This window comes from Mixophyes fleayi, chromosome 4 (genome assembly GCF_038048845.1).
Source record: "Mixophyes fleayi isolate aMixFle1 chromosome 4, aMixFle1.hap1, whole genome shotgun sequence".
Lineage (NCBI taxonomy): Eukaryota > Metazoa > Chordata > Amphibia > Anura > Limnodynastidae > Mixophyes > Mixophyes fleayi.
Genome location: NC_134405.1, coordinates 327069285 through 327095296, shown reverse-complemented (window position 1 = coordinate 327095296; position 26012 = coordinate 327069285). Strand labels below are relative to the sequence as shown.

The 26012-nt window shown below is 40.7% G+C and overlaps 1 protein-coding gene across 1 annotated transcript; it reads left to right on the top strand.

Moving 5' to 3' along the window:
• The first annotated feature begins 1232 nt into the window (after positions 1 to 1232).
• LOC142153048 (polymeric immunoglobulin receptor-like) lies at positions 1233 to 15724 on the top strand. The gene is made up of 7 exons (XM_075210299.1): positions 1233 to 1341; positions 4172 to 4507; positions 7366 to 7701; positions 8838 to 9161; positions 10878 to 11201; positions 12995 to 13025; positions 15654 to 15724. Exons 1-6 carry the CDS (start codon positions 1293 to 1295, stop codon positions 13015 to 13017), a joined length of 1392 nt encoding a protein of 463 aa, XP_075066400.1. The 5' UTR covers positions 1233 to 1292; the 3' UTR covers positions 13018 to 13025; positions 15654 to 15724.
• The last annotated feature ends 10288 nt before the right edge of the window (positions 15725 to 26012 follow it).

Below are 26012 nucleotides of genomic sequence, written 5' to 3'. Positions count from 1 at the left end.
AGTGACAGCTGCAGAGTTCATTGTACCAGAGTTCGTCTCCTGCTCAGTACAGACAGTGCAGACTCTGACTCTTTTTTGTTTCCATAAAAAACTTTTGCCATTAACGACCTTCTTCCACTGGCTGTACAGCTCCATAGCCTCAAACTTTCCCCCATATCATCTGTGTTAAAGAAATATATCTCAGGATGGAGTTACCTGTCATTTTCAATGGGATTCGCTTATTGCTTATTTATTAAGCTGTAGACTGTTTAATTTCTTGAAAGTGTAAATCAGGAGTGGGCTGGTGCTGGGCCCTGTTCAACTTAAACTTAGATCTATTCTCCTTCTGTAAATAAACCACCTTCTGACCCCTAAACCAGCATGGATGTGTGACTGGATCATAGAGCCCCACTAAGCACGCCTTTCCCATTGCAATGCAGCTGGACCATGGGGCAATTAACCTCATGTCCTAAACTGAGGGTTTGAAAAATTGGAGATGTTGCCTATAGCAACCAATCAGAATCTAGCTATCATTTTGAAGAATGTACTAAATAAATGATAACTAGAATCTGATTGGTTGCTATAGGCAACATCTCCACTTTTTCAAACACACAGTTTAGTTAATATACCCCCTATTGTTCTATAGATCGTGAGCTGGAAATCAGGAGCCTCTTACCTCTTATCTGTCTGGTAACTCCAAGTAAAGCTCTGTGGACTATCCTGACGCTATATATATATATAATTGTGAAAGAGTGTCGCATTTGTTTGATGACTTGTGAATAGTTCTCTTTAACAACATTATCAATTTGAAAATAACCATTGTAAAGATCATAGCAAAAATGCAGAGTTAAAGTAGGTCTGATTCACAAGCACAATGGAAGAGCAGAGATTATTTAGCAAATACCTGCAGCTCTTTAGCCTGTTGTAGCTGGATTGTGCCATATGCTAAGAGTCAAGCATGTTTGCCTTTAGCTTTTTTGCTGCCAGAATAAATATTGTAAGTCTGTAAATGTGTGTTGTAAAAAAACAAAGTATCTGAAAAGTTAAGCTATGAAAATCCTGCTCTTGTCCCGACTCCTGATGTGCTGCTTGTGAATATAGCTGCTCTAATTTGCATTTATCTGGAGTATTCCCAAAATTCGGTTGTTTTTCACCATGTAATCATTTATTTTTATGTGAAGTTTCAAATTTCACAATGTGGAATTGATTTTCCCCACATGTCCTTCCTCTTCCTTTTCCAAATATATATCTCTACCTCTCACCACTCAAATTTACTTATTTTGCAGTCAACCTCCTCCAGAGTATTACACAGGATGGGGCTGTTCATAGTATGGTTATCTGTGCTCCTGCTCTTATTCCCAGGTAAGTAAACTGGAAATATAGGATGATAGATATGGGAAGATAGATTTGGTCTCTAGAGGATTTAGGAACTAAAGGGGGAAATAAATATAGTTTTGGGTTGTATTAGACTTCTAAGTATTACGCTTATCTCGATAACCAAGTTATGTCACCCTGTATATTCCTATATGTTGAAAAGAAGGGGGTAAATGTGCTTTCCTACATTTTATGATTCTAAGGGGTAAATGTATCAATCGGCAGTTATTTAAAAAACAAATGTTGACGGAAAACCCCACTGAGAATCGATGGTTTTATATAACCACCGATTGATACATTTACCCCTAAGAATTAACTGCAAAATGAATACTATTCGTACGATATCTAATAAGAACATAACAATGGTCTGCAGATTTTTAGGGAGTTCAGTAAATCAACCACAATGATGCATTGCTCAATGGTGCAAATCTACCTTCGAAATTGATCAACAATTAGCCTTTGTCTTGTGCAAATGTCTGATTGGTTGATAAGATTTTAGTGCAATTTTGCACTTTTCAGCAATTTTAGTAAATAAGCCTGCCTGGGTTCTAGGGAGTGGCACATATATACGGGCATCCAGGACACTTGCATGTGGTAGGTGGATTACGTATGTATACTTTGCACAAATTATGTGACTAGTATCTTTGATTTGATGTTTAATGCAACCTTTAACCAGTACCAGTTTATTAGCAAATAATTCAGTGAATAATTTATTGTTGTGCATATTCCAAGATGTTTAACTCTTACTGAGCAATTTTTATAATAAAATCTTTGGTGTGTGTGAGGGGTGGAAGTGAAGGGTTCTGGGTTGAAAATCCTTGTCCAAAGTTCTACTTTCATAGTTTAACTATCAAGCCATGTTTGTTTTGGATGCAGATTTATGTAATAGGACACGCACACAGCTACACTTGCATATGATAATTGTAATAAAGGAACCAACCTGCTCCCTTTCTGCTCCTGCGGTCTGCACTGCCATTGCTACTAGACAGGTGTGGATGGAATGGAACCAGAATTAAGAATCTATTACATTATTTGGGGGGTTTAGTTTAGGAGTTATGTTAAATCAGGGAAGTCTAGTATTAATGTGGGGGCAACATTCAGTTGCACATATAAAACTCAATCTATGAATGTGTTTGGATGCTATATAGGACAATTTCACTCAAATGCAGTAAAGGTTGAACTTGTAGGAGTCATTAAGGAGAGAAAAGTATAAAAAATGAGTAAGTTTGCACCAAACCCATGTTGCATTGGAGTAAATTTAAAATGTGGGGACAGATTTATAGTTGGGGTAGAGCATGTACTAGATCAACTTTAAATTATCTATGTACCTTGGGACAGCAGTCCTCCTACACTATGATTTAGTCCACTAGTATATTATATGGAATCACTACAGAGCAGAAAATAATATATTTTATAGCAAACAAATTTTGAAAGTCTTACTGATGAGCTCAGGTGGGTTATACGCATTGCATAGACCTTCTAGCATTGTATGACTAGCTTATGTGGTCTATTGTGGAAGACACAATGGTACGTAAGCAGGAAACATACATAGGGCCCCTGTTCTCTATTTTTTTTGGTACAGAAACGTACTATATGTAATATTTAGTTATTATAGATTGTAGTTCTGCTTAAAAATGGAGGTGACGGATTTGAAACAGGTTGGGGCGACCTAATAAGTTGCATGGTAATGATTAATATAATTACCATATTCGCGTGTCCTCATCCTGCCTTAATACCCCTGCAGCCATGCCATGCCCTTGTTGGACAGCCCATCCAGCAAAAAAAAAGTGCAGTGAATATGGAGATATAGTGAATTTAATGCTGATTGAAGAATATAAGTTAGTGTAGGACCTGCATACAATGAGTTACCTCTTTGATGCTGGGATGCAGGCTTAAATGGTTTGATCAAAATATGAACCAACACGTCATGTTTTCATTTTGCTAGATACACACAGATATGCAGTGTGAAGGACGAGTGCTGACAACATCTGTCTTTTTGTTTTATCTGATTTTAACTGCATTTTAATGCTGATTGAAGTATATAAGGTAGTGTAGGACCTGCATGCAACGAGCTACCTCTTTGATGCTGGGATGCAGGCTTGAAAGTTTTGATTAAAATATGAACCAACACCGCGTGCTTTCATTTTGCTAGATACACACAGATATGCAGTGTTAAGGACAACATGTCTTCTTGTTTTATATACGTATAGAGTATTTCTATTGTCATGCAGTTGATACCAAGTATAATATGGCATTAATCGAGCAGGGGCCTATTTCTGCTCTAGAGAATATGAAAAAAACAGATTCCTGGTATTACTATTTTGAGGTTCATTTAAAATGAATGAATAATGAAATGAGTACAGCATAGGGCAAAACCGCTCATGAGTATATAGCCTTAGGAATAGGGGAGTATAGTTAAATCTTCTGGCAAATTTATTGGCTCTTCAATCTAATGTGAAATATATTAGCAGCTTATATATAAAACAATATACATTTATTCTTAGTGGTCTTTTAAAGGTGTAGTATCACCTAATATAGCCTGTGCTTACCGGAGAGCTGCTTCCCAACGGTCTACATGTACCCAAATGCTGACAGTGGCCATGAGATGACTTAGCTGGAAGACAGAGCTCGGCAAACAATCCGGATGATGCACCAGGATCTTCTAATTAATAAGTTTAATGGGATAAAAGTTTGAGTAATGCTTTTGTTGGGGTGGTAAACGCTTCACTAAAATGCTATTGAGGATTCTTCACTTGCATTGACACTTCATAGTTTCATATCATATTAATTGCCTTAATTGTTTTTTTCTCTCTCCCAGCCCTGATCTCAGCTTATCAGGTAACAGGGTTAGTGGGTGAATCATTGGTTTTACCCTGTGCCTACCCTGTAACCAGGAACCCAGCCGTCATGTGCTGGGGTAGAGGAAGCTGTTCAGCTTCCGGCTGTAACCATCCCGTCGCCAAAGTAAATGGAACCAAAGTGGTTTGGACCAAATGTGCCGCATACACGTTTTCAGGTGACCTAACCAATGGAGAAGTGTCTCTCACCCTCAGTGACGTGGCGCTGAACGATGCTGGAAGTTACTGCTGCTTTGTGAAGATTCCAGGATTGGGCCTTGAACTGAAGAAAGAGATAACTGTAGCGATACAGGAACGTAAGTTATTTCCATTGTCATTAACTAGTTGGTTGTATGAGTTGATGTGTACATTTGTCCGTGATCACTGAGATTCCTTGCATCAAGGACAAGTTGTGCTTATAATCCATTTATCCATTTATCTTGCCTCCTCATTAAATTACCTTAATAATGATGCACCATATTTGTAATAAAATGTTATATTTCCTATCTGTATAGTTATATATAGCATCCACAAGCTCACAATCAGTATTCTGTACGATCCAAATGGTGATCCCCTTAACTTCACACCGAGACCTCAGTAAATGTTGGTCCGCTAGCCCGATTTTCCAAACTTTTAAAATCAATCTGTCACTACAGGTCCCAGCAGGCCCAAGAGGGCAAATCAAGGCATTCTGGCACTTGTAGTTCTACATCGCAGGCATGCCCAAGCAGTTTCTGACTGCCATGCCTTTCTGGGACCACATAGAAAAATACAATACTGTTCACTATTTAAAACTACTACCCCAGCACCCACTGACCATCATCATCATCACCATTTATTTATATAGCGCCACTAATTCTACAATGCTGTACAGAGAACTCATTCAAATCAGTCCCTGCCCCATTGGAGCTTACAATCTAAATTTCCTAACACACAGACAGACAGACAGACTAGGGTCAATTTTGATAGCAGCCAATTAACCTACTAGTATGTTTTTGGAGTGTGGGAGGAAACCGAAGCACCTGGAAGAAACCCACGCAAACACGGGGAGAACATACAAACTCCACACAGATAGGACCATGGTTGGGAATCGAACTCATGACTCCAGTGCTGTGAGGCAGAAGTGCTAACCACTTAGCTACCGTACTGACCATAGTTGTTGGGAAGGGCGCCATTGCTGAAAGCACTGGGATGTTTTCCAGAGGGCAAGGGTGCCTAGGAAATTCAGCCCCGTGCTGGACAGACTGGGGCTGTATCACATTATAACAAGGGGACAGAAATCAATGGAATATGACTGGTTCGAGAACCGGGAATTTGTGCACCAGACAATTTTGATTTTCCGTCTAGTTCGATTTGGGGTCGGCTGCCATGGGTGAATTAGCAGCTCAAATTTCGAGTTAGCAGCTCACAGTTAAAAGACATTAATTAAGCTATAAAATGTTGCCTCTTCAAGATTAAATGGCTAAATTTATAGTATTTATTTTTATAAAGTGCATATAAGCAGCGGACATTACTGTTTCAGTTTGATTTCTCATGGAAACCCAGTATAAAGTGCTGCCAGTTTAAGCGCAGACAGGTTAGGAAATGTTCAAATCTAAAGCCGTAGCGTTGGTTTGAGAACCACTTTGAAAAAATTAGATCATCCAGTCTCTATAACCCTTTACTTGACCTGTGTACCTACTGTGTAATGTTAGAAAGAGTCATTTGAAGGGAGTCTACTCAAATTATTTTAAAAATGACGTTAGTTAAAGGTCTGGGAAGGTTACTGCAAAGATCATAGCGTGCTTGAATTTTGCATCTAAAGAGATTGGACATCCCTTAGAAAATATGTTGGCAGCCATATAGCGTGGTGAAATCAGAGTGCAGGTACCGAATGTTCTGTGCTTATAGTTTCGTCATTTGTAAATCTGGTTGCCACATTCCAAAATAAAACCTTGTGTAAAGCGCTATAATGTCACAATCTAGCTTTTTAGAAGGTTGTCAACCCCTTAAAACATTGAAATGTAGCAGTGTCATTGACTGTGTTCTAAATGCACAAAACAGGCTTATTGCTGCTAGTTTTCAGTCCTGTCTCCAAAGCTGTTCTGATGTGCCCGTCTTTCGTTTTACACAAAGAAATTATCAACTTGATTTAGCCATTTTAAAGGGTTTGCTTACTTACGGACAATTTTTATTATTGTTTATTTATATAGTGCCACCATATTACGCAATGCTTTCCAGAGAATATTGAATCGGTCAGTCCCTGCCACATTGGGGCTTACGGTCTATATTCCTTAAAGCAATCACAGACATTAGAGTCCATTTTTTCCAAATGTTAATAAATCTACCAGTAGGTTTTTGGACTTTGGGGGGAAACCGTAGCAACAACACGAGGAGAACATACAAACTCCACCATGGCCAAATACTAACAAATGTGTCATTGTAGCTCCCAATCTCTATTTAATTAAACATGTACCCCAGGTAATATATAGGGGGTTCCCAGGGTATATTCTTTATCTGTGGGGCATGTTTAATTAAGAATAGATTTCCAAATTGGCTAACCCCTGTAAACAATTATGTTGGATTTTGGCAGATTGCCTATCCTCCCAATACTCTGGGTTGTACCTTCCTATAACCCATAGCTGTCACTATTTTGCTATCCATAAAATAAAAGAAGGTTTAGGGGTATATTTATTATATTATGAAAAGGTGGAGATGTTGCTTATAGCAACCAATAAGATTCTAGTTATCATTTATTTAGTACATTCTACAAAATGATAGCAAGAATCGGATTGGTTGCTATAGGCAACATGTAGACCTTTGCAAACCTGCAGCTTGATAAATTTACCCCTTAGTCAAAATAATTATAGAATTGTGCTTGACTCCTTTTTTTTTTAATCATTAAGAAACATACTAAAATAGAAATAGGGGCTAAACTAATCAAACATTTTAAAAAGGCAAACTGGAGGTGTTGCCCATAGCAACCAATCAGATTCTAGTTATCATTTAATAGAATGTAGTAGATAAATGAGAGTTAAAATCTGATTGGTTGCCCTGGGCAGCACCTTCACTTCTCCATTTTAGAAGGTCTGATAAATCTAGCCAATGATATCCCAAAACTTACATTTGCATCAATATTTACTTAAAAGAAAAGCCTCATAGCATGTTTTGTTTAATGACTCTGTTTTCTCCACAGCCATGACCAAAGACAAAATTGTGAGGGGTTCGGTGGGTGACACATTGAGGTTACCTTGCAAATACTCTGTTAAAGAAGGCATACAGGAGATGTGTTGGGGTAAAGGCAGCTGTGGACTCAGTGGCTGTGCCAATCCCATCCTGAGTACCAATGGCAGCGCAGTGACCTGGAGCGAATCTGGGAGATACCAGTTATTGGGGAACATCCGAGAGGGAGATGTGTCCCTGACCATCAAGGGGGTGTCTAAGGATGAAGAAGGGAAGTACTGCTGCCGCGTGAGGGTCCCGGGTCCCTTCAATGACCTGAAGCATTACGTAGAACTGAAGATACAAGATGGTAAATTGATTATCTCGCAGTTATATATACAGAGAAATAAACAGTGTCTGTAGATGAAATGGGCTTCACAAAATCAATATATGCATTATTTATCCAGGGATTATTTTGACACAGTATAATTCCAATATATCACAAAATAAAAGATAAAATGGGTACAAAATAAAATGTGACATACATACAAAACACCACAAAAGAACAGTCTACATATACTGCAAAATACTAAATGCAGCCCGCCTGACATATGAGTATTCCATCATCCATCTGTGCACACTGTGGGTAAACTCAGGAGGTTGTGTCATGTTTTGATACTTTCTGGACATAGAAAATTAAAATATAGGGTTTAACCCTATATGGGTATGATATGGGTCTGTCATATCACTACCATCAATTAATTCTAGCTGGTTGAGAAATAACCTAGGGCAAGTTTTTATTCTTTCCGTCGTGCACTTTCCCATGTCAGTCCGCAGTTCCGCAAGTCATCAAACAAAGGATCTACGTGGAAGCATTCAGACAGGCAGAAGCCGATCATTAAATAGCTGAGCCACATAGTAAAATTTACTGGGGGTTGAGGGGTGGGGGGGGGGGGTCGCATTAACAGAGAAGTGGTCCGTTCTCTTGTAGCTCCATTGTCCATCCTCTGAGATAATAGTCCGCCACTGAAGACAGGCACATTTTGTGATGTACATTTTTTGGATTATTACCATATAATGGGAAAATTAAATTCTACCTGTGGTAGCAAAAACACACCTGAAGAACAACTCTTAAATTTATTCTGAAGCTTCACAAAAGAACATATATGATGAAGGAAAGCAGAAATTCAGACTCCAGGGGGTATATTTACTAAACTGCGGGTTTGAAAAAGTGGAGTTGTTGCCTATAGCAACCAATCAGATCCCAGTTATCATTTATTTAGTACATTCTACAAAATGATAACTAGAATCTGCTATAGGCAACATCTTCACTTTTTCAAGCCCACACACTTAAGTAAATATACCCCCAGGACCACATTGATTACTTGATGGCACATAGCCAATTACAATGAAACAGGCAGGTTGGGAGCAACGTCTGTGACATAAAGAGGACCGTACATGTCCTAATATTTGTTTTTTTCTCTTCTCTATTCAATGTATTCACAGTGTATCTGGTGAGAGGATCGCTGAAGGACACACTGACGTTACCATGTTCATACTCAGGCGATGGTGGCCTTCATCCTACGTGTTGGGGGAGAGGGCGCTGTGGAATAGTCTCTTGCCTCAATGAGATCCTCACTACTGATGACAACAAAGTGACTTGGAGGGAATCTGACAAATACAAGTTACTAGGGAACATCGAAAGCGGGAATGTGTCTCTCACGATCCCTAGTGTAACGGAGGAGGATGCAGGAGTATACTGCTGCCGCGTGAAGGTCTCTGGGCTGTTCAATGATATAATGAAGGAAATCCGATTACAGATCCATGATGGTACAGTATCTCTTGTAGCGACTACAACAACTAATTATATATGCCATGGCTGTTTCTCTGTTTTTTTGTGCCCGCTCCATTTTCTCTGGCATTATTATCTCAGTCACTGCAAAGACACAAAATTAACCAAAGATTTAATAAATCCAGGCAATATGGCAAACAAATAATTCTATAATATTTTAGCAAACTGTAAGGGTCCAGATTAACCGAATTCACCATAAAGGTTTCATTTATCCCACACTTCCCAATGGTCATGGTTATCTGTTATGAAAAGAGGGGTGGGGGGATAACCTTCTGCAAACCCTGTGCGGGAGAGGTGGGATCTTGTGAATTGGAACGTGGTCTGAGCAGATTGGAACATGTCCTAATGTGCCCAACTTTTCTATTTGAGAATGTTAGGGATTTTTATAATCCCTATAGAGAAAGACATAACCCAAGGCACATAGGGCTAGATTTACTAAGCTGCAGGTTTGAAAAAGTGGGGATGTTGCCTATAGCAACCAATCAGAGTCTAGCTGTCATTTTGTAGAAGGTACTAAATAAATGAAAGCTAGAATCTGATTGGTTGCTATAGGCAACATCCCCACTTTTTCAAACCCGCAGCTTAGTAAATCTAGCCCATAGACTTTTTACGCAGGGAAAGTGTCCATGTTTCATTTCCATTAAGGAGCTTGATGTGCCTTTCCTTTAGAGATCTTCATAGGGATCGATGAGCTCTGTAGATCTCATGTTCTGTTCCGGCTGCCAAATGCAGTGGTGGATTGAGATGATCTGGAGCACTGGGCTGTATGTAATGCAGTGAGCGCCTCTAGGTGCAAGTCTGCACTCCATGTCCTGAAGAAGATCCCTAGCTGGTCGAAACATTGGCACATTGACACTTTTGTGGATTAAATGTGATTGATGGCCTGTGATTGTTTGATTGTGTTTGTATATTACACAGACATATGAATTTCACCCCTCCCTTCTCTCCGCTATAGCTTCCCCTTCCTCTTCTCCCCTTCCATCCAGAATCTTCCTCCTGTAGATCTATCTCCCTAGTATGACTATAATACCAGTATATTGCCCGTCCTAGGGCTGATGAGGGCAGATCCATGCCCCCCACTGACCCCTACTGCTCTACCACCCCTAATATAATCTAACACTGACCACATCAGTGGTACATATTGATAGGACCAAGTTAGGATAACATGGACCCTAGATGAGAACATACAGTGAGGGCTCCACCTTCACATAACTTACATTTATTGGTTAAATAGATAGCACATAAGTAAACAAAATAAAAATTTATAGGAAGACATAAACAAGCCAATAAATTAAAGTTATCTAAGAGTGAAATAAATGATCATTGCCCATGAGTTTATGTTACACACAACTATATCATCCCTACCTCCTATCTCCTATCATCCTCTTTGTAATATTTCCTTTGTGTCTTCTTATGGAGCTGCTTTCTCTATAGTCTTTTGTATTTATTTTTACTGATTCTATTGTTTCTCTTGTCACTTATCTGCTTTTTTTTCTGTTTATTTTTTGCTGATTGGGCGGCGCTGCAGATTCTGTGTCGCCATTTAAATAAATTAGGATGACGATGATGATCTGTGCAAAAATGATATTTTATTTCACTGTATTGAACATGCAGTGAAATAATCTTCTTTTATGTTGCTCCTTTAAATGAAACATATTAATTGTGAAGTAATTGTGTCTCTGCTATTTTCACAGTTGATCAGGTGACAGGGCTAGCCGGTGATACACTGACGTTACCCTGCACATATAATGTCAGTGAAGGTACCACCACCATGTGTTGGGGACGGGGCAGTTGTCCATTAAATAAATGTGACAATACCATTGTCTGGACTGACGGCGAAGTAGTGACCTGGACTGCGTCAGAGAAATATAAACTGAGGAAGGACATAATGGAAGGGGATGTGTCTCTGACCATCGCAAGAGTGACTAAGGAAGACGAAGGCATGTACTGCTGCCGTGTGGAGATTCCCGGACTGTTCAATGACAAGATAAAGGAAATAAGTCTGGAAGTAGAGGATGGTAAGTTGTTCCTTCTCAGTATGTTATAAGGAGCCTTTCATCAACAAATAACATGCTTCATCTTTTAAAAGTGCATTTAAACATGAATCCTAGCATTAGTTTATATAAATAAATTGCATTTATTTACTAATGTATTTCCTACACAGAACAGAAGGCCATTGTCACATTATTTCATACCTGCCAACTGTTGGAAACTTAATTCCGGGAGATCCTGGGCAGGGGGGCGTTGTTGGATGGCGGGAGGGGCGGGGCATGGCGAATTGCATCATTTTGGCCCTGCCCCGCGACAAAACGTCATTTTTGTAGTGGGGGGAGGGCCAAAATGACGCAAATCACTTCATTTTGAGGAGCAAGTTGTCGTATGCGGGATACTTGCCTGCTCTCCCGGGAGTCCGAGAGACCTACCCGAATTTTGTGAGTCTCCCAGTTGGCAAGTATGCATCATTTAAGTGCAAATAAACCACTCCTATTCAGGAGCATAAACTTCTGGGAAATGCCATTCACATAGCAGCTCTTAAGTCAATGCTTTACACATGGAGTCACAGTATTACCACCAACAGACTATTTTGCAGTTGTTAAGGCTCATCAGTGCAGGACATGATTTTCTGGTCAGCATGTAGAGCTCTATATAGATAGCCTCACTGAGGCCTCCTCCACCTAACAACAAAAAGATCATTATTAATTAAGTCTATTTTAGGTGACTGTCCATCTTCTCTTCCAGCATTATAAAATGTTGATAGTTTTTCTACTGCATCTTTGATTTTAGGAGAATATTTACACGGCCTTCATAGAATATGAATGCTATATATAATATGAAAAACAGTGGGCATTTATAAATACATCTTCTGGTGATAGCTCAGTGATGGCTGCCTACAACCAGCAATAATCTTAAACTGCATAGTGTTTATGCCTCTATTTCATTACACCCACAGCCCACTCGCATGTTCAGATTTATTACTATAAATGAATAAATAAACACACAGACACCGATATAAATTTGGCAAAGGGTCACAGATTTTATTAAACAAGAACGGTGGCTGAGAAAGCAATGGGGGTCAGCTAACAACTAATAGCAGAAACCAAACAGTGGAAGGCCAAATTGCCATTAAACCACTGGTCCCAAGATATAATCCTTTACGATTGGCCGGTGCTAAATCTGGCGACAGAGGGACTACACCCCTTCTCACAATGATGTGCCCACACAAAGCAGGTCAAGGGGTCCTTCCCACGTAACGACCAAGAGTCAAGTTACTTCGAAGGGGGCAGTGACCTGTGGCCAATCAGCGCAAGCACCATATGAATTAGGCGCTGACTGCAAAGCTTTCCCGTCTGTGATTTGGTGCAGCAAACAAGAGGCCCAGCATGGGGGGAGAATATATAGAGAAGCCAAAGGCCCTCCATGATGATATTATTGGCTGGGGAATGGGTAAGTGATTGGGATTCGCACAAGCACATGAATTTATGTGCATTCGGCTTTATGGCTTCTTTTTGTCAAAATGATTGTTATCTTTCATGATGGAAGATCTAATAATATTTCAAGTCACACTGTTTATTTTCATGGTGTATGCTACACTAATACAAACGTTTATGCTGATTTGTGTAAAGAAAAATAAGGGCTTCATTTTAGTAGTTGCCCCAGGTAGTAGGATGTCTAGAACCACTCTGGACTCCGGACACATCACTCCAGAGTTACTTTCACTATTTGGAGTCTGTGGCTGGATATGGATGGACCTTTTAGTTGTAATCATAGTTTAATGACTGAATGTTTTTGTTTTCTCTAATGTTTTCTGCAGATGGATTCCAGGCACAACAGTAGAAAGGAAGGTAAATAAAAAAATAACCCCCGATATGATCCATAAATACCATTTAACACTAAGGGCTAGATTTACTAAGCTGCGGGTTTGAAAAAGTGGGGATGTTGCCTATAGCAACCAATCAGATTCTAGCTTTCATTTATTTAGTACTTTCTATAAAATGACAGCTAGAATCTGATTGGTTGCTATAGGCAACATCCCCACTTTTTCAAACCCGCAGCTTAGTAAATCTAGCCCTAAGAACTTGTTATCTGGAACCATGCTCAGACAATCGGTGGTTCTCCTGCAAATGTGGAAATACAAGACCCATCATCAGCATTATAATAAGGACAGGTGGGCAACTACCCAGACACCCTCTCAATGGACTTGGTCTAGGTACCACCATAGCGTTGTTGTTTTCTATACAGCAATTCTGCAGCCAACAAAAGGTAGAGGTGCTGCCACAGAACACTGGTAACAGAAGTGAGACTTACAGGTAAATTTACTAAAATGTGGCAACAGGGCTAGTTTTCTATTTCCATTTATCGCAGCGATAGAAAATCTCCTACCGCTACGATTTACCAAGAAAATATCGTCAGAGCAGCTGCGTGATAGTAAGCTGTGCTGTGATACTGTCTGGAAGCACCAGTAACCTCATCGCCTCGCCAACCGGTCCGGATGCATTTGCACATGCGTGACCCTGCTCGCCAGTGCAACGCATGCACAGTGGAACTGGAAAAATATGCTGGCATTCCTCTTAGAAGAAATGCTTTTTTTAAATAAATAAAGCATTTTTTCTATGAATATACCTGCTGTCACCATTCTGGGATGGCAATAGTGATAGCAGGATTGCTGCAAGATATGTTCCCCCCACAATCCTTGTTAAATAGGCTTCCTATTTGCATGAGGAAGCTTTTTCCCAAAAAGCCCTTGCTAAATAAGGAGAAGCGCTATCTTCACCAAAAATAGGGGTTTCTTTTTTAATAATTAGACAGTCAGAACAGGAGGAGGCGATGCCTTTTTCTTTGCTGCACCATAAATGTCTTGCTTCCAAATCTGTTTCGTGTTCCTACTGTCCTTGGTTTACAGTAAATTGGAGCAACTTTATGTGTTTCAATTCACTGTAAAGCAGGAAGGGCAGGAAATTAAATAAACAGCCTCACTCACTGGGGGATATTCAATTCAGCAGAAGGTGTCTCCAGAACAGTCCATGGAGACACATTGTGCCGATATTCAGGATGGAATCTCTGCCCATAGAGTTTGCGAGGTAAAATTAGTGGCGGTTCCTAACTTTAATGGCTGGCAATGTGCATAGCCGGACATCGTAGCCAATTGAATTTCCCCATCTGTGAGACCTTCTTAGCGCTGTGACAATTCCTGGACAAGCAGCAATGATTTCGTTTGAGCAGCCGGTAGATGCACATACATCGGTCTCTATCTAGCTACAGAATCTGGCACTGCAGGAGTAGAAGAATGTTATTTACTTATGAGTTATAAATGTACTCCTTGTTCATTATTATAATAGTTCGTTCCTATGCTGTACCTAAGTTTCATTGGAAGAACTCCAAAGCTTTTTACTTCATTGCATATGATAAAAATGTGCTGTGTTTGTCAATGAAGCACACTATCCCAATGAAAATTTCAAATTATAGTTATACAGTGTTGCACCGGCTCCTTTATAGTGTAAGTAGACCCCTGGTCATTCATCATATCATCATCATCATCGGCTACCTATATTCTATATAGCGCCACTAATTCCGCAGCGCTGTACAGAGAACTCACATCAGTCCCTGCCCCATCGGAGCTTACAGTCTAAATTCCCTAACATACACAGACCAAGAGAGACTAAGGTCCATTTAATAGCAGCCACTTAACCTTCTAGTATGTTTTTGGAGTGTGGGAGGAAAGCCACGCAAACACACAGAGAACATACAAACTTCACACAGATGAGGCCATGGTTGGGAATTGAACTCATGACCCCAGCGTTGTGAGGCAGAAGTGCTCATTGGTAATCTTTTTAACGATTACCACCAATCCGACAGCGAGAAGCCCTCCAAATAATATCCGGATTGCTGAAAATCCGATTGCAAAATAAACACACTTACCTGAAACCCGACGCTGCAGATCTCTGACGGCACCGGGATGCTGACAGCAAATTCTTCCGAATGGACGGGTCTTGGGCGCTGCAGCTTCACGTCATCGGGACCTCTGTCAATGTTAATTTAAAGCGCCAATGTTGGGACCACTCTGGTTAAGTCTTTAAACACTTAACCAGAGTGGTCCCGACATTAAATTAACATTGACAGAGGTCCCGATGACGTGAAGCTGCAGCGCCCAAGACCCGTCCATTCGGAAGAATTTGCTGTCAGCATCCCGGTGCCGTCAGAGATCTGCAGCGTCGGGTTTCAGGTAAGTGTGTTTATTTTGCAATCGGATTTTCAGCAATTCGGATTTTATTTGGAGGGCTTGTTGCTGTCGGATTTCTAGACATCGTTCAAGCGTACCCAACCCCAAGTGCTAACCACTGAGCCACTGTATTACCCCATTAATCCAATAATAATAACCTGTGTAATAGTATATTGCCCTGAATGTGCATGCAACGCTAATGTCTGTGTTATCTGCTGTTTAACACAATCTTTCTCGTTGAATCTCTCTGTAGTTATGAATGAGGCTCAGGGTGACCCAAGGAACCAAACCTTGGACAGAGATTGAACTGCGGCGTATGGATAATCCAGATAACGGATATTATCCCAAACATGTACAACAGCAGTAACACTAATTTCATTTTACTTCAAATGTATTTTTCCATCTCACAGTTTTATAGCAAATACAAGACTACTAATTCGCCATGTATCAGATTACATTATGTAACTGGTTTCTTATTTTGTTATAACCACAACCATTGAGTTTTTGATTGTTTTCAATCTTTTAAATCTTCATTTTGCTTTCCTAATAAAAATGCTGCGTTGAGGCATCTCTGTAATTAAAAAAAGTGGTCTGTATGGTCGAAAAATTATTTCACTTTTCTAAAGACCGAAATTGCACAGAAGTCAGCCTAGCAGTTCTCTAATACTATTGGCCTGGTCACCAAATCACTACATCAGGGACCAGTTTGGCCATAGGTCTGGAGAAGATCTGGTCATTTGGGGCTACGAGTGACCAGGGGCGGATCTAGACTTTATGTTTAGGGGGGGCGATTTTGCATAATCACGCCCCTCCTTTGCTCTGATTGGCTGGCCTGCGTTAACCCCGCCTTCCACCCGCGATTGACCCCGCCCCCTCCCATTGCGGTCGCCGGCTGGGACCACTCTGATTGGCTGGCCCACATTTAGCCACGCCCCCTGCTCGCGCTTAGCCCCGCCCCTCTCGTTTTAATTGGCGGCTGGGACCTAGCTTTTTGCTGCCCCGATCGCCCCCCCCCCCCCCTGGATCCGCCACTGCGCGTGACAGAGGGAAAAATGCTGAATTGCAGGGGGCATTTGCAGTGTGGTCACTTTATGATTAACAACTGCCCACCAGATGTTCTATCCTAGCCTATGATGATTATTGGGCAAAATAAAGTTAATTTGGATGAAAATTATCGAATAGGCAGACAAAATCTGCCTATTCAACATGAAATTATCAATGGGACCCATAGACATATTACATGACTAGGAATTGCTGGTGTTGGTTGCTATTCTCTGGGCTGACCTTCAGATAACACAATTAGTGATATTTCTTACATGTCCGTGTTAATTCATGGAAGGAACTTGGTTTTGTACAGTTTTCTTTCCTGCTCGCTGCGCCAGTTGTGCAAGAATGGGCTACCGTACACTCAATGTTCCTGGGGGGGAGGGGGTCATGGGGTACAAGTTAGCCACGCCACTGATCCATCCATTAGTGCTCTAATTTTGCCAAAACCACAACTCAGGCAACAAATATAAAGACTGCTCCATGAAAATTGCATTCAATGGTAGCAAGTATGACAAAAATAATAACATGAATACATACTTATCTCTGCTGTAGTAAAATCATCTAAAATCAGCCCTGTCCTAGCATGCGTTCATTAATATAGGTCAGTTACCCCCTAGGACTGTGGAATGACCGGAGAAAAATATAAATTTAGTGACTCAGAAAATGAAGTCGCGTTTCTACATAATGGGGCGTTATACTGGAAAATAACTTATTTCAAAATAAAAACCAACCAGGCGTATAAAAAAATTGTACAAGAAGCACAGATGTGATGTAACCTTCTGCAACCAACCAGATATTATTTATTTTTTTTAGTTTTGAAGCATAAAACTGATAAAAAATATAATCTCTGGTTAGTATCTAGGTTTCAGCACCTCTGTGCTAATTGCATGATGTTATTACGTAAGTCTGATGATTTTTTTGTTTTAATATTTGTTTTAAGAGATGCTTAATTGAAATGATGCTTCAAAGTGTACACTATTTATACCATTTTAACATATGGAAGAGAGTGTTTTAGATGATTTTCTTACACGTCACCATATAAGCTTTTTTACAGTAGTCATCATTAGCTATTTATATAGCGCCACTGATTCCGCAACTCTGTGCAGAGAACTCGCTCACATCAGTCCCTGCCCCATTGGAGCTTACAGTCTAAATTCCCTAATATACACACACAGACACAGACTAGGGTCAATTTATTAGCAGCCAATTAATCTATTAGTATGTTTTTGGAGAGTGGGAGGAAACTGGAGTACCTGGAGGAAACCCACGCAAACACGGGGAGAACATACAAACCCCACATAGATAAGGCCATGGTCGGGATTCAACTCATGACACCAGTGCTGTGAAGCAGAAGTGCTAACCACTGAGCTACCGTGCTGTGGAAACCACATGTTGCCAATCAGAGAGCCTGCATCAGTATATAAGCTTGTTTACAGTATTCAAGGATGGAAACTACATGTAGCCAATAATAGTGCCTGCATCTGCTTTGCAAATTTATAATACAACACAACATTGTAAGTAGCATGTCATACAGATTGGTGAATAGAGTGCAATTCAGATAACTAAATAACAAAGGCACAACAAATGGTATTTGATACTCAGTGCTAATCAACAGTCAACAAGAGTTTAACAAAGTGCTTTTATAATACATTATTATAATACATTGCAATGTAAATCAGTTTTCCCTTATAAAAATCTTCAGCAGTCACACAGAAAATGATTATTATTAATATTATTATTATTAGTCTTTATTGATAGGGCACCACAAAAATTCTGCAGCACCGTACAGAGAAAGACATTAGACCATACAGGGTAAAATTATACCAAACATTAAACAAAATATGCTTCAAACACTCCAAACATAGCTTGCATAGTGAATTAGGAGCAGAAGATAGGTAGAGAAACAAGATGAATGAGGGCCCTGCTCATGAGAGCTTATATCCTAAAGAGAGGGGGGGTGAGAGAGGGTGCAGTATTTAAGTATAAATAGAAGGTTAGGTGGATGGCTGGTAGGCTTTGAGGAAAAGATGAGTTTTGAGTACCCACTTGAAGGAGCATAAATTAGGAGTGTGGAAGAAGTTGCAGCAGAGGCCTGGTGATAAAGAGGTTGCTCAGGAGGAGAAACAGAGACAACAGGTTGAGTTGTTTGAAGCGTATCAAGACGACCAGCAAGAGTCTGGAGGCACTGGAGAAGTTGGCATTGTGTATTATCTTGCTGTTCGACCAGTGCTAAGAGATGCTGTCGCATATCCTTTGAAACAACAGGGTTGGTAACAGACAGTCAGAGAGATAATGGAAGCAAAAGTTTAATAGCCTTTGGTTCAGTGGCAATACAAATGATGGAAATACTGGAACATGATATAGATGAGGGCTACTGCAAGTGAATATTGATACAATATTGTTGAACCACAGAGATACTGGATTAGGGCTGACTGATCCGTAGCTGGCAAAACAGAGCAATCACAGATAAACAATACAGCAATAGTTCAGATGGAATTGATGATGAAATAGAACTGGCTGATCAGTAATTGGTAACTCCGGGCAACAGCAGAATAACTAATACAGCAACAGTCCAGATGATGCTGATGATGAGATAGAACTAGCTGATCCGTAATTGGTAACCCAGGGAAACAGCAGAATAACTAATACAGCAACAGTCCAGATGATGGTGATGATGAGATAGAACTAGCTGATCCGTAATTAGTAACTCCGGGCAACAGCAGAAGAAACTCTGATGTAGCAACAGTTCAATATAAACTGTAATGGAGAGAGATAAATAGCTCAAGTGACTGCGGAGAATCACTAATGCAGCAACAGTTCAACGAAAGTAGAGACAAAGATAGAACTAGCTGGTCCAAAGTGGTAATTCAGAATATGGTGGGTGAACCAACTGGTACAGCGGCAGTTCAGACAAGAACAATGGTGAAATAGAACTTAGCTGATCCGTAGGTAATAACTCAGAGCATAGCAGGCAAATCATTGACACAGCGACAGTTCAAACAGAGGCAGACATACATTAGAACTTAGCTGATCCACAAATAATGATTCAAGCAACAGGTGAGTTACTGGTTACAGCGACAGTTCAATATATGAAAGTAACGGAGAAATAGAACTTAGCTGATCTGTGAATGGTGATTCAAAACAACGGGTGAGTTACTGGTACAGCGGCAGTTCTAGCGTAGAAGGAGAAATGGCGCTGAGCTGGCAGATCCGTAGATGGTGATTCCAGAGCAGCCGTAATGAGGACAGGTGCAACAGGCAGTTCGTTAACAGCAGTTCAATATACAGGAGTAACGGAGAAATAGAACTTAGCTGATCCATGGAGGTGATTCAGAACTGCTGGTAAGTTGCCGGTGCAGCGCCAGTTCAAGTGGAGAAGCATCAGTGGTGTTGAACTAGTTGGTTCGTAGATGATGATTCCAGGGCAGCCGTAATGAATACAGGTGCAACAGGCAGTTCGTTACAGCAACAGCAGAGAGGAGTCCAGCTGATCCAGGACGTATGAGCAAGGCATAAACAGGAATGCACAGGAAGCCAAATCCTATAGAGAGTAAGTAACTCAAAGAACAGGCATTTGAACAGAGGGCAATGGGAGGTTTAAATAGTGCTCCAAAATACTTACAACCAATAGGAACAGGTAGGAGGTCATAAGGGAGGGTAATAAGTAGCACATGCGCAGAATCAAATACAGATGATGCCTTGATAATTAAGTTAGTGAGTTTGAACACCGCTTTCATGCAGAAGGTAACAATGCCGGTACCTGTCTATGGGACCGGCATGTGACAAATCCACTATATATGGATATTCTGGCACACATGGGGGGGACAGTATTCCTACTATAGCAGGTTTTCTCAGGTAGTCTCCTATATTGTTACTTACCTGGCTCCACCCTGCTTGGCTTCCAAGATCGGCCGAGTTTGGGCATAGCCAAGGAGGTATGACCGTAGACTAACTGTCCCACACATGCCATCCTATGAAAATGACAATGGTTGATGGGTGCCTTTATTTAACAAGGACGGTATTGTTTTTCAAGTGCATGATGCATAGTCCCACCTCACTATTATATAGAAAAATCAAATTCAACATTCAATCCTTTTGGTCCATTCAATCCTTTTGGTACATATGTCCACTTTACCCTTGAGAACGTCTCCTTGGGGACAAAATGCGTTGGAAACACGCCCCTGCAAGTCTATTCGTCCCTTCAAACCCAGAAGTGACGGCCCTGCGTTCCACAGTTGAACGCATACACATCCCAATTGTAATGCGCTACGGAATTTGCTGGTGCTATATAAATAAATGTTGATGATGATGATGATACTGATTCTGCCGCGGTTGAAAGCATAACAATGGCCAAAATGACTTGGTATGCTGAAGCATTAAAATTGTTCTTCACTGGAGATAAGAGGCCTAGCCCAAACCCTGAAAGAAAGCCCCATACCATTATCCCTCCTCCACCAAACTTCACAATTGGCATAATGCATTCGGGCAGGTAACGTTCTCTCGTCATCCGCCAAACCCAGACTCGTCCATCTGACTGCTAAACAGAGAAGCATTATTCGTCATTCCACAGGACACGTTTCCACTGCTCCACAGTCTAGTGTAAGTGTGCTTTACACCACTCCATCCGACGCTTGGCATTGGTCTTGTGATGTGAGGCTTGCATGCAGCTGCTCGGCCATGGAAACCAGAGCCGGATTTACACCTCATGGGGCCCTAGGCAAGATATCGGTTTGGGCCCCCCCTTCACACACACAGTGGCCCCTCACACACACATAATACACACAGACAGTGGCCCCTCACACACACATAATACACACAGAGAGTGGCCCCTCACACACATAATACACACAAACAGTGGACACACACACACACTTAATATACTACCCTACCCCTCCCCCAACGTACCTTTTTCCAATTAGGAGCTGTGGAGTCTTCATCCCCTTCACACATGGGACGGCACCTGTCATGTGGTGCACGTCCCATGTGACACACATGGAGTGTCCAACACTGGAAATGCCACTGAAGTGATCAAATATACATTAAAGTCCGATTTGAATTTGAATGGTGGTTTTAGCACAAGGTATGATCTTCAGAAGGACCAGTCTATTGTCAAAACACCATGTACGCTAAAAATAGTAACTAACTCCATCAGGAAAAAGTGCAGCTATGAAATGTGCCTAAGGAAGACCAGAAGAACAACGGTAACTTCCGATAATTATTGCAAAGCATCAATGCTTGAAGTAAGGATAAAACGTTCAAAAGTTGCTTTATTCATAGAAACAAACAGAAAGAGACATGAGCAACAACTTCCAATTACAGGGAAGAAGTAACCGAATTATCCAAAGTTCTAATTTGGATCTCGTAGGCTGGTTGGAATTCCTGCAATTCGAGGGCTTTCAAGTAAAGATGGCACCTATTCCTTTACTCCAATCCGTATCCCATTCCAGTAAAGTGCAACAGTAATACATAATTACCAAATTATATGCTGTACAGAAATTCTTACACATATGTATATCATGTTTTGTCGCCAGACTTATGCAGCTCTCTGCCAATGATCATTTATGGGTATGCGGAGGAGAGACCACCAGTGTGCCTTCTATTGCTGTTCCGTCCATTATGGTGCTTTATTGTTCTTGGATGACGCTGCACTGATACCTTGCACTATTTGTATGATACCTTACTTTAAATACATCTCAAAATGTAAGAAAACAGTGGCGTGACTCGCGGCACCCCCCCCCCCCCCTCCTCGCCCCACGACGAGTCACGGGTGGGGGTGTGCCGCGAGTCGGGGGAGGGGCCGAATTATTTTTTTTTAAAAAAGCTGGGCCCCCGAGAGCTGCTAGGCCCTAGGCAGGTGCCTAGGTTGCCTAGCGGTAAATCCGGCCCTGATGGAAACCAATTCCATTAAGCTCCCAATGCATAGTTTTTGTGCTTACATTAATGGCAGTGGAAGTTCGGAACTTTTCAGCTATGGAATCAGCAGTTGGAAACTTTTACGCACCATGCGCCTTAGCAGTCGTTGACCCAGCTCTGTGATTTTACATGGTCTTCCGCTTCCTGGCTGAGTTTCTGTTGTTCCTAAAAGCTTCCACTTTCACTATCACTTGCAGATGACCGTGGAATATCCAGCAGGGATGAAATGTCAAGATCAGTCTTATTGAAAAGGTGGCATCCTATCACAGTACCACGCTTGAAATCACTGAGTTATTCAGAATGACCCATTTTGTATCACAAATGTTTGCAAATGGAGACTGCATGGCTAGGGGCTTGATTTTATACAACTCTGGCAACGGACCTGATTGAAACACCTCAATTCAATAATTAACAGGTGTGGCCAAATATCTTTGTCCATACAGTGTATGTTTGAGGTAAAAGGCATGTGCTTGATGCATGTGTGTATGGTACAGAAGGCATGTGTAATGCATTTGTGTATAGGGCTGAATGGACATTTGGGTATAATTGGGAAAAATGCAAACAAGCAAATGCAATGTTGGAATCTCCAAGGTCCCCACTTCTCATGGAGACTTAGCTGGTCCACCTCTTTGCACATATGTGTATGATGCAGTGCACATGTATGTGTTTGATATGTGTGTATGAGGTTGGTGTGTATGATGCTTTTGCCCCATGCATATATGCATTGGGCAAAAGGCATGTGTATATACAGCAGAAGCAGTGGTGTAACTACAGGGATAGCAGTAATAGTAATATGTCTGTAAACAATTTTTCTTTCATTGATAGTGGAGCTGTGAGAATTTATTAAATATAACTTCATCCTTGTCTTTGAAAGTTCCGGACATCGATTTAGAATTTAATATCAGTGTTTGTGGAATAGATCCTGGACTTTTGTCTGCAGGTACCATTCCCTACATAACACTTTTAATATTCGTGCTGTCGCTACCAATAAATATTGTATGATGCGATGAATGTGGTTCCAAAGCACAAAGAGTTTTAATAGCAAAAGATAGCAGGATAACAGCAAACCATGTTGATGCATAAAAGGTATAGCAATATACAGGAAAGTATAGCTGAATACAATACACAATCCTGGGCCCAGGTTCAGATTCAGTCTTGTTGTCTACAGTCAAGAAAGAGAGATTTAATACTGGGCCAGGGGTTTGCTTATATACAGTTTGAATTAACATAAACAGTGATGATATCACAAATATGCACAGATAACACTAAGAGGGGTCTTCATTGGTCCAAAATTAATGATGTTCCAGTAGACTGCTGGTCATAGGCCAGTTCATTTGATTTCTCTACAAAGGTGAGGGCAACTTACTACAACTGTTGCCTATGTGTATTCCCGCCAAAACACCAGCTTAAACTGACCAATAAACAATGTGCTTTGGAGTATTAATCTGATACCATTCATAACTTATGCAATATGCGATCGTTTCCCTATTGACACCGAATTTCAGCTAGTAAAATATAGATAGAACTCCACACATTTCTGTGGACCTAAACCATAGTTACCTTTACTGTAGTATTATCTATGTATAAATCTCTAATACCTTTACTAATAAATGAATGTGGATTGGAACTTTAATAAATGTGTACTGTTTACAAAATGTAAGTGTGAATGTAAGTGTGTGTGTTGCTTTCCAGTGCAATTGTGCTATTTAACCGTAGCGTCCTAATCTCAATCTCACGGTAAAACAATATTAATCAATTTACCATACTTCATACAATTATTTGACTTCGACACACTCAATGGGGCATATTCAATTGTTCCCGTTTCCGTGGCGGAAAAAGTATTACCGTTATTACGGTAATACTAAGCCGGATTTCAGCTCGCAGCTCCCTGAGCCGTGAGATGAAATCCAGCATGAAAGGTACCGTAATGAGGGTAATAGTGCACGCGCCGCGTTACTTTGGCCAGTAACGCCAACAATTGAATATGCCCCTATGTGACACCAACCCTGGGAAGTTTGCATGTGGACTCCAAGTATTGATTGGGATTTGGGTGAATTCGGAAGACCTCCTCATAAAGACTTTGATTGTGCCACTGAACTTATTTCCCATTACCAATGTCCTAAAAGTAAAGGTTATGCTCTAGCAGGTCCAGAAAGCTATCGATGACTATGTTAAGGAGAATCTTCAGAAGGGGTTCATAGACCTTCCATGTCATCAGTTGGCATTGGTTTCTTTTTTGTGCCCAAGAAAGAAGTGGGTGGTACATCTATGCATTTGTTACAGAGGTCTCAATAAGATAATTGTGAAAACAAGTACCTTCTTCCTGTCATTTCTCAGAGGTTTTACAAAATCAGGGGGTACCACGAAGATCGATAATAGGGGAAGAATGGAAAACTGCCTTTAGCTCTTATACGTGTAGAGTTAGAGGCATCCAAAAACGTACTCGCAAGATGCGTGCCACGAAAATGGCACAATTACATTGGTTATGGTCAGTTGCACGTATCTAACATGATAACTCAGCATAGTGTGCATAAAAATACATTTAAAGGGCATTCCTATAAACGTACATTGATGTTGCCGGAGGTTATGGATACATAACTTTCCCACCCCCACCCCATTTATTTTATTTTTTTAGAGAAACCCAACATTGCTAAAAACACACACACACTGTAAAGTGTAATTATATTTAAAAAGACGTTTATATACAAGATAAGATATAGAGGAAGGAGAAAAGCCGCAAAGAGATAAGATTGTAGAACAAAATGATGTTGAAGTAATAATTAACAAAAACCCTTTACTCTTATAAGAGAAAAGTGGGAAAAAAATAAGACAGTAAAAATGCTATTTACCAATTGTTTCAATAGAATGAACTAATGAACTTGAATTTTATGTGTCTGTGCTTTTAAGAGGAAAAGTACGGACCTTTCTCTTACATATTGCACAATACAGAAAACAAAAAGGTTATATAAGGGTCACATGTTCTTCATTTCACAATATAAGGCCAGAGGAAATATTTGCTCCAAATAAGATCAAGAAGACCCTTCCAAAAGGCCCCTCCAAGAACATGTCACTTTAATGAGATTAATGATAGAGACTCAGAGTGTCAGCAGTGATGTAAGCTGTAAAGGTGTGGTTTTGGCAATGATAAGTAACATTTTCTATAAAAGAATGACTTAATCTTATATAGATTGTCAATTGGCATTTGAGACCCTGGGCGCAGGGGCAGGCTGGCCTGGGGGGCATCTGGCCCTCGGGCCGGTCCCATAGTGTGCTATCTTGGGCTGAGTCACTGGGCCACCTGCATTTTTTCCCCTTAAAATAGGCTGCTGAATCGAGTCTTGCCCCTCGAGCTGAAATTTGCCAGTCCTCCCCTGCCTGGGCGTATGTCTGCTTTGACTAGCAATGGCTGTATCTATGCATAATATCTTTTAATAAAGATTAGAAATATTATATTTTGGAAACCTGCTCATCTCAATTATTATTTAAAGAGAAGAACAGAAAATTTTATAGAAGCTGGGATCTTTCGTCCTGCGGGCATCTCTTCATGACTGCTTCGACAAGGGGAAGACACACCTCTGCACTGGTGAGTATCAGATGTGCTAAATATATCTGTGCTCCGAAGTGTATCGAGGTTCCGAAGCAGTAAGTGAAG